The sequence below is a fragment of the Erpetoichthys calabaricus genome, chromosome 13 (assembly GCF_900747795.2).
Source record: "Erpetoichthys calabaricus chromosome 13, fErpCal1.3, whole genome shotgun sequence".
NCBI lineage: Eukaryota > Metazoa > Chordata > Cladistia > Polypteriformes > Polypteridae > Erpetoichthys > Erpetoichthys calabaricus.
Window position 1 is genome coordinate 130,923,141 of NC_041406.2, and position 10,625 is coordinate 130,933,765.

The 10,625-nt window shown below is 37.1% G+C and overlaps 1 protein-coding gene across 1 annotated transcript in view; it reads left to right on the forward strand.

Annotated features, from left to right (window-relative positions):
- The window catches only part of pnp4b (purine nucleoside phosphorylase 4b), a 92,935-nt gene extending 84,604 nt beyond the window's left edge, over positions 1 to 8,331 (forward strand). The window contains exon 6 of the mRNA XM_028817776.2: positions 1,451 to 8,331. Coding sequence (XP_028673609.1) covers positions 1,451 to 1,692 — 242 coding nt within the window. The 3' untranslated portion in view covers positions 1,693 to 8,331. The remainder of the gene's footprint in view (positions 1 to 1,450) is intronic.
- The last annotated feature ends 2,294 nt before the right edge of the window (positions 8,332 to 10,625 follow it).

The window sequence follows — 10,625 nt, forward strand, 5'->3', positions numbered from 1 at the left end:
GCAGGCAGGTTCAACACCTTTAATTCTTTTCCATTACATTGTCAAACAAGTTGTAATTGTGATTTCAAGCATGCCTTCTTCTACACCTATTAATTCCAATCAAAATATTGAATATGTTGCAACATTATTTTTAGCAACACTTGTATAACATTAATAGCTTTAACGTATGGTCATCCCAGAAATGCACTTTACATCCACTAGTGTTATTGCTGCAAAGACATTACAGACGATCATGCAAGGCCAATCTTGCTCTCTAAGTAGACACAGCTGCTAAGTGTTATTTTGCAAGCACTGTTTAAAATGTATATTCATTTGTGTTGAGTCATGAAGTCTATATAATATCATGGACAGGTTTAATGTTCTAATATCTAGTAGCAGCTGGGTTGCATAGGATTCTAGAAGTTTCAGCTTATATTGTAATGTTAAAAAACTACTGGCATCTTTTTCTTTTCTAAACAAAAAATCAACTATACCGTTCTGTCTTGGTAAATGACTATCATCTCATTTCTTTGAATACAGCTGTTTTTAAAAAGTCTCAATGTCTCAAATATATTGATACTGTACAGTGTGACTGGCCATTCTACAGCACTGCCCAAGGAGTTACCTTTCTTCCTAAGCTTTCAAAAAAGTATTTCCTAACTAAACCATAAAGAAACCTCAAACTGAGTCGCTTACTTTCTTTGGATATCCCCTGCTGAGGTTAAATCTCGTTATCCGAGTGGAATGAAAAAGTGAATTTCATTAGGCCTCAAGCAATTCGCTCTTTTAAACACTCTTTGAACGTGACTTGACTTGATCTTGCTGCTTTTGTTCTTGTGTGCTGAACAAACCTTCTAAGGCAACCATTCCTGCTGAACTCACATCAGAAGTTTGATTTATAGAAAGATGTAAGATGTGTGCGCGTATGTATGTCTCAATCTCTTTTCTTTTCCCTAAAAGAAAAAAATTAGCAATAGTCCTGAAATGATTTGCTGTAGTTTGTGTCTGGACCCTGGATTAAAACAGCCCTGCATTCAATGTATTCTTTGAATCAAAAGTCATCCTGATCAAGACAGACTTGATCAAAGCTGACTCAGTGGGCACTGAGCAAGATGTTAAAATCAAGTTGCCGCCATCATGGTATGAGTGATGTTCTTTCACTCCTTTACAATATAAATGCTGTCAATTTAATGAGCGATTACATTCATTTTTAATGCTACACATGTGTCTCCTGTGTGGTCAAGTACCTTAATTGGCATGATGCTTTCTTTAAGTGTAATTGTTTTTTTACTTTACAAGCAGTTTAATTCTGCAAATGGTATCCAGGAGTTACTCTATTAAGTATTGATGTATGCAAAAAGTCTTCCTTAACATGGGTCTCATATTAACTATGCATGGCGGTGGTGTGTTTTACAGGTAAACACGTATTGTTCTCTATCATTAACATTCTCTATGTTCTAATCCCTTTAAGGCATGAGCACTATCCCTGAAGTGACTGTGGCAAAGCACTGTGGTCTGCGCGTATTTGGACTCTCGCTTATCACCAACAAAGTGCCACTGGACTACAGCAGTGAAGAAAAGGTCAACCATGAAGAGGTTCTCCAGATCAGCAAAATGAGAGCTGAAATGGTGCAAAGTTTAATCTATGCAATGATTGCTAAATATGACATAAATGAACTAAACCAATCTGTCCAAATGAATTGTCAAAATTAATAGGCCAAGGCTTCAAATTCACAAGCAGCACCCTGTACTCTTCCATTTAAAGCAAACTTATTTTATTATTTACAGCAACTGTATGTTTGAAAAGAAAAAAAATTACCCTTCATGTAAATAATTTTAATTTTTTTACCTTTAGCCAGCAAAGTAGCACAATGGCACAAAGACTGGGTGTGCATAGTTCTTCTGTGAGTACTCTGCTTTTCTGGCCACATCCAATGATGTCAGTGTCTATGATGTTCATTCTCAACTGCACAATACAAATGCTGATAATTCAATGACTGATCACATTTTTTAATGCTACACATACATCTCCTGTTTGGTCTCCTTCTGCTTTTTCTTCCTCTTCCTCTTCATGTTTTCCCACTTCTTTGTGGGGTCGATGTGCTTGATTATTTGGTCTCCTTCTGCTTTTTCTTTCTCTTCCTCTTCATGTTTTCCCACTTCTTTGTGGGGGTGATGTGCTTGATTAACCTTCTCCATACAGCATGGTCTTTCGCCTTGTCCTCAGGCAAGCCATTTTCTTTCACATCTTCTTTTACTTTATTTATCCATCCACTTCCACTTTGGCATCCATTGCCTGCTATTCTCCTGTATTTCCTTTCCCATCTCATTCCATCTCTTTTGCCAACTTATTCAATGTCTGTCCTGAACTCATGTCCATACAACTTTGACCTCCTTTCCTGTACTTTCTTAGATATCTCTCCCATTTTTGTTTTATCTCTATTTCCTATTCTGTCCTTTTTTGTAACTCTACACATCCATCCCAACATTCTCATTTCTTCCACATCTAACTTCTTCTCCTATGTTCCCTTTACTGCTCATGTCTCAGCTCAATGCATCACTGATGGTCTTACCACTGTCTCAAAAACCTTACCTTTAACCTTTGCCTTAATTCCTTGATTACACAATACCCCTGATACCTTCTTCTAATTGTTCCAGCCACACTGCACTCTATGGGTTATCTCTGCATCTCATTTTCCATCTTGGGCTACTACTGATCCTAGATATTTACATTTATCCATTCTTTCCAACAGTTCTCGCTGCAAGCTGAGGTCTGAGTTCTGTTGATCATGAAACCTCATATATTCTGTCTTCTTCCTACTTATCTTCTACCCTGTATCTCCCAAAGCCCCTCTCCATTCTTCCAACCTCTTCTCCACTTCCTCTTTTCTGCTGCTACACAACACAATGACATCAGCAAAAAAGCAAAGGTTGATTGCTCATTTATTCAATGTCTCAACACATTCATAACCACACCAGAGAGGTAAGGACTTAAAGAAGATCCCTGGAGCAGACCTACTCTAACTGGGATCTTGTGAGTTTCTCACTACCTGATACACATCCTGGACAATCCTCTATTAAATAATCTGTGGATGAGTTGGGAGGTAACTTTTAGGTCTTGCACCTAATGTCCTGTCCTCTCCTTCAATATTCATCTGCTGCTACTCTGCTCATGATAAACAAAACAGATGAGCAATGTCAAAGGAGGACCTGAGATTTGTAATGAAAAATCATAGAATAAAAATAATTGAAACAGTATTATCCTTTCCAATTTTGTAGTGCATGTGATTTTTTTTAGGTAAAGGTAGAGAGAATTCTGATTGTGCTACAACAGACAGAACTCATGCATGTCTTTATTTTATAATTTTAGAATGAGGCGTGGGACACTGACACTGACAGAAGCCATGTATTTTTTTCTTGCCTCCATCCATGGTTAATGTTATGTGAAAAATAAATATTTGGGTTAACACAACTTTAAAACTAATACAGACTGAAGAAAGCTCTAATCACCGGCACTCATGTTGAATCTAATTTGCCTGCACATTGGTGGTGGTTGAAGATGTTCCCCACTATATGTTTAAAGCAGTTTGAATAGGCTAGAGAAGCATTATTATGTGACATAAAAGACCTCATTAGGATGAAGCTGTGTATGTTAAAAGCACAGTGCAACTTCAGCTTCTCATTGTGTTGTTTTCACATTTGACGATTTTTGGCCTGACATGATAATACAGTGGTTAGCATTTTTGCTTTCTAGCTCCTCAGCTCTTGATTTCAATACCATCCCCTTACTGTGGAGTGCACACAACTGTTGTTGTGCCCGTGTGGGTTTTCCAAATACTCTGGATGCCAACCACATTCCAAAGACTTACATATTAATGTTACATCTAAATTATCTGACAACTCTAAATTGGCAGTGTGTGGGTGGATGTGTTACTGCCACCATAAAGGTGCCCAATTCTGCAGACTCTGAATTGAAACTAAGAAGGTTGATGATGGGTTTATGACACTTCTTCTGTCATATACATTTTTCAATAATGTAAAGCTTTCACTTAAGTACTAAACATGTCTTCAAAGTAAAAGATGGTGCTACACTGGATAAGCCTGTATACTCCAATAATCTGAAGTCATTCCAATTTCATGTTGTATATTTCCTGGATTTCCAAATACAAAAAAAAAGCAGATTCTTAGTTAATTTAGAAATAATTTCTCCAGGCTTTTTTCTGATCTTGCCATTTTGGTGTAAGTGAGTGCTTGTTCACCACTAATTCCTGCCTTTTACACATGCTGTAGGGATAGACTCTCCCTCTCTATCACCCATAAAAACAATGAAAGCGTAATAAACCTATTGAGGCCAGTAATTGCTCTATAAAATTCATGGTCAAAGTTTGGCATGACGAAACAGAGCTGGATAACCATCAGTTCCTAGTGAATATACTGCTGCCTTTATGTCCTTATTGTATTATCTAAGCAATAAGAAATTTTTAATATGTTGGCAAATTACATTTACCAACATTAACCAATTAATTGAAAATGTCTTGAAATGATGTAATGAGCAAAATCGGATATTAGATATTTTAGTAGAGCAGATTGACAGTCGATGTACTGTAGATAAGGACCAACCATTAACCTTGCAGACTGGATTCTCACTGTGCAGTGCAGATCAGAAAGGGAAATGTCTTTAGTTCATCAGGGACTATTTGATAGAAAGATAGTAATTACTTTTTAAATACTGTATAAGATAGGCTGCAGGAATGTTACTTCACTGAAGACACAAACTTAGATCTTTTTTTGCTGTAACAGCATAATCAGGTTAATTCCTACACCATCATCTGTACACAGTATCTGATGAGAAGATGGCAAAATCGGATCTACATCCTTCCTCTTCTGAGCCAGCCATGTGTGTCAGTTCATTTGGGTCTGGTGGGTTGGTCACTTGCATAGAATTATGTCATTTCAGTGAAAATCAAGGGTTTGCTATTTCAGACCTTGCCATTAACTTACTGCTGTACCCTAATCAAATTACACAATATCTTGCATGTTTTCCAAATCTATAACTATGCAAATAATCACAATGTATTATATAAAACTAAAAATTGGATACAAGTGCCTTCTAAATAAATATCTGTAAACGGATGACTGATGCCAATCACCTTGTTCTTGTCCTTCCAGTTATTTAATTAGACATTGAGAGCTTGTCTTCAATATCAGCCATGTCTTCTGACCAAACAGGTAGCAAATAAACACAACTTAGCTTACTGTAAATTGACATCCTAGACATCATCACTTAGTCTGGTTCAAATTATAATTTTATAAGCCAACTAGCAAAATACCCGCGCTTCGCAGCGGAGAAGTAGTGTGTTAAAGAGGTTATGAAAAAGTAAAGGAAACATTTTAAAAATAACGTAACATGATTGTCAATGTAATTGTGTTGTCATTGTTATGAGTGTTGCTGTCATATATATATACATATACACACACATATATACACACATATACAGATATATTATATATACATATACACATATATTTTTTATATATATATTTTTTATATATATATATATATATACACATACATACATACATACATACATATACACACATAGATGCACTTACAATAACATAGAAATCAATATAAACAACATTAACATCATTATCATATGAGAATATGAAGTAATATATAAGAAGCACATTTCATATAAATATAAATAATTAAACAGTAAAATCTTCTTGTATAATTTGCTACCGTGGCTTTTCGTTGGTCTGTCCAGGATATTTAAATCACCTGTAGCTTGCAAACTGTTTCACCTATTGACTTGAAATGTGGTACACATATAATACGTCACGTCTGCTATCCGCTTTATGGGTGATGATTGTATTACTCTTTTTATGTTTATTTTATTTTAGAATCAACTCCTATGTGCGCACACCAGGGCGGCCGTGGGCAGATGCGTATGGTGTATTCACTCCATGTTATCGTGCATTGCGCTGTCACTGGTATTTTGATAAAAGAATTTGAACAATATATAAGAAGCGTATAAATTATTAAACAGTAAAACATTAACATTTAAGAAGTAAAGTTACATTGAGTACTACTGCAGTGCCTTCGGGTATACCTCATTTTTTCTTTGGCCATTACATGCTTAAATGTATACATTTTTTGGTGTACCTACCCGAGAACACGCGACATATAACCGACCGTGGGAGAAGCATGGATTTTAAAGAAGCGTTGAGTTCATCTGCTGGTCTCCCTCATGGAATAACTGGTAATGTTTCACTAAAATCTACAGCGAGTAAAACGACATTACCTCCTTTTTTTTTTGTACGATCTCTGAGATGTTGCTTTTTTCGGTTCAAGGCTTCATAAGCTCTTTTATGTTCCATGGTGTACTTAATAAGTAGTAATTATCCCAAACCATCATCTTTGAATGTTGCAAGACTTTCGCCTTGTATGTAGATCGGGGTAATTACATTCATTGCATTCCTAGTCTGAATCACAATCTGATTGTATGGGTGGTTACCTGGCACTGTAGGGTTGCCACCCGTCCTTTAAAATACGGAATCGTGCCGCGTTTGACAATGAAATTGCGCGTCCCGTTTTGAATCAATACTGGACGGGATTTATCCCGTATTTTTGTAATCATTTTTTTTTTAAAGCAGCGTCTCATGCAAATCATCCCACACGCATTTTATGAAGATGCCTCCTTTCCTACTTTTGATTGGGTAATACTTGATGTCATCGTTAGTTTGATTGGTGTTTTTAACTGTCCAGTGAGGAGGGCGTGTCTTTTAAGTACAGTCTGCAAAGTATTGGCACTGAGATGTGGCGTCAGCGCCATACTTGAAGCCCCTAACGTTGCGGTCAGCAAGTCGGCTAACATCCGCCATGTGCCGTCTTTCAGTTGCGAGAAGCAGATCATAGAATGGTTGAAACTGTTGCCCCTAACGTTGCGCCACGGCGTGTGGTTCGTTTATACCTCGTGTCTTCTCATTAAACTTTTATCTCGCGAATATGTTATTGCAATCCGCAGCGGAAGCGTTTCTATAAACTTTATTTAAACTTACGTTTTACACCGTGGTTTGTTTCCCTTATGAACATGCTTGTATGCTTAACTCGCTCCGTTCTCAATTGTTTAATTAATTTTTTGCTCTTCGCTGTTTGCGGCTGTTCCTCCATTTCCCCCTACTTCGTTCTTTTATCTCGCGAATATGTTATTGCAATCCTTAACGGGAGCGTTTCAATAAACTAATTGAAAATAGTTTTGCATTTACCTTTTTAGTAAAAGGCGAGCTTTTAAGCCTGAGAAATCACCCCGTAAATGCACACGTTTAATTGGACATGTGTTAATATGTATGGTTACACAGTATTAAAAGACAGTGAACAACGTCAGTTACCTTTGTTCCCGCGTTTGATAAAAGGTGAGCTTTTAAGCCTGAGAAATCACCCCGTAAATGCACACGTTTAATTGCACATGTGTTAATATGTATGCTTACACAGTATTAAAAGACAGTCAAAAATTAACGTCATTTACCTTTGTTCCCGCGTGCGACTCGTGCTGTAAATCTCTTCCTTGTTTTTAGTTCACGTGATTACGTAGGAGGTGTGATGACGCGATACGTGACTCCGCCTCCTCCATTACAGTGTATGGACAAAAAATATGTTCCAGTTATGACCATTACGCTTTGAATTTCAAAATGAAACCTGCCTAACTTTTGTAAGTAAGCTGTAAGGAATGAGCCTGCCAAATTTCAGCCTTCTACCTACACGGGAAGTTGGAGAATTAGTGATGAGTGAGTCAGTGAGTGAGTGAGTCAGTCAGTGAGGGCTTTGCCTTTTATTAGTATAGATGCATTTTTCACTTCTTTCCCTTCATCCTATATGCTGCATGTTATGGATCATTTGAATTTGTAACTGCAGCAGCAGATCTCAGCTGAGTGACTAGACCAATGTGTTTCTTTTCTTTTTCATTTTCTTCTTCTTTATCCCCTGCAGAATACAATAAAGTGGCCAAAATGGAATGCAGTTTCCCAAAATCACATTTTGCCTCAGCAAGTTGGATTATTAATTATGAGCCTAGCTGAGCTTTGGTATTTTTACTTCTCTTTATTTCCTCTGTGAATCATCCACATGTAGAACATTTCATCATTAACAAATATGATACATAGGTGGTGAACAGGTACAGGCATATATTTGACATGAAAGCTTTTGCCAAAAAAAGGTACATTGGTTTGAATATCCTAATCCTTATATTTACATGCTATCTTTACTGTATCATTCAAACACTTTGAAATTCATGCTGTCTTTACTGTGTCATTCAAACACTTTGAAATTAAATAAAGATCGACTGTACCATGTGATAGTGTATGCAAATTATTATGAACCAGTAATGCATCTTGTATGCAGTTTGTTCTGATCATGGTTGAGGTAACAAACAGATGAACTGGGTAGGTGAGATTTCAGTTTCTTCAGATTCCTGGGTGGATTTAAGGTGTTTTTAGGTCAGCTCTGTTACGTGATCCCTCCAATGGATAACAAAAATTACACTTTTAATCAGAAAGCTTACTGACTGGCTTGGAGAGTAAGTCTATTAACTCTTTGAAGAGCATGTATTTGCACAGCCACTCTTCCAGTTCACAGATCAGTCTGACTTTCCCTGCTGAACTTATTAAAGAACGTGACTTAATAGTATTTAATCTCCTCCACTAAAGCAAACCATTCTGTTTCCAGAGATCAACCATCTCATATTTGAAGATCCTAGATGTCATACCACTGTAAGACTGTTCATCAATACAGTATATTGTTTTTTGACTTCACTTAGTCAATTTACAATATTTTCACGTTTATTTCTTCTTGATTATTTATTTATTCCGGTACCATCGTTTAGTTTTTACTTTTTCATATGGTTGCCATCACCCTTGCTCAGTTGCTATGTCCAATGCCAGTTAGTTGACACAGGGGTCACATGATGTCTTATCTAATCACAGTCCTCTTATTTAAGATGGTAGAATCCCAGCAGTGTGTTTTCCAAGTACTGAATTCTCTTAATACACTCTGTAGCACAAGGAGATAGTAAATCAAGTTAGTGCCAGGATTTTTGCATCATTATTTACTCTTTCTTGGTGTTTTGCCTCTGGTTATCTATTTGGAATGCTTTTTCTGGTTATTTAGACCTTTTTTTCCATTGACAACGATTTAGTCTACTTCTAAATATTTTCCTTCATTTTCTAGTATTTTCAGATTATATTTTGAACACCTGTCGTGTCTTACTGTGTTTTGTACAGGAATATTGAGATTAAAATAAAACAAAAAATGGGGAAGCCGACCTTAAAACTAACAAAAACCAGACCTGCCTTTTCCACATTTCTGCACTAACTAACCAGACTTCACCCTCATTCAGACTAAAATGGGAGAAAGTCTTTTAAATTTCAAAATCTCAGGAAGTGGCCAGAATTACAGGAGTGAAAAAATTGTTAGAAATGACTTATCCAAAGGACAAACAACAAAGTTCCTTTGTATTTTAACATTTGTTCAATGATTCAACAAATGGCATAAGGTAGGGCACAGAAGATGAAAAAATACAAGAAAAAATGCAAATGCAAATAAAGGCTGATATCAAAAAGCAACCAAATGAAGCAGACAAGCGACAAAACTCTAAGTGAACATTTATTAAAAACATACGCAACTCAGCTAGATGATCAGCGAGCACTAATAAAGGTAATCAAATAATACCACTACCCCTCCACATCGTATGATTACCTTATTGAGTATATCTTCCACATTTACTTATTTACATTTACTTGTCTGATACCAGCTTTTTTTAATTGTGTGCATGTTTAGCCTATCAGATTTATTATATAATCATTTTTGCTAGCAGCCTCATATACAACAAAAAATATAATTATACCTTACTTTTCACTACCAAAGGAGGCCATCCTGGACCAGGCTATGCCTGACATTAATTGTGATATTTTTAAGCATGTCTGGTTTCTGCTATTTGAAACCTGAGCCATCTTGACATCACTTCTGCAAGACTGTGGTGACATCAAAAACACTAATTCGATACTGCCCATGTTGTCATGCAGTTGACAAGCCTGTACCAAATGCAATATTTCTCTGAGTATTATTTTTAAGCACTGTAACACACTTAAATGATCTTGAGAAAATTTCAGGATGAAAGACACACTCTGCACCAAAGCATAGTCCACATCTTTATAGGATTCAATTTATGTAAAGCAACCTTTAAAAACACTTGGAATTGTTTGAGCAAAGGTGGGTTGTACCTCTGGAGCTACTATAAACCTTCATGCCTCATGACTAGTATATCAAGTCAAGTCAAGTTGGGGAGCATGCACTGGAAAAGTGCGTTGCCGCACCCACTACACGACGAAACAATTCAGGATCCTGGTTGGCAACCCCCCAGGCAGACACGCGGTCCAGTCCCACCCTGTGGAAATGACCCTCTATCTGCTGCAGCCTGGTGTTACATGGGTGACCCCTTGGCCTGGTCCAGCCACACGGGTCCCCAACAATGAGGATCTCACGAGCTGGATCACCCTCAGGGAAACGTGCCACATTGCCATACTGCCGTAACTGGCGCTCCCTCACAATGCAGGTAATGTGCCTCATTCAGGACTCCATGAGCAACCGC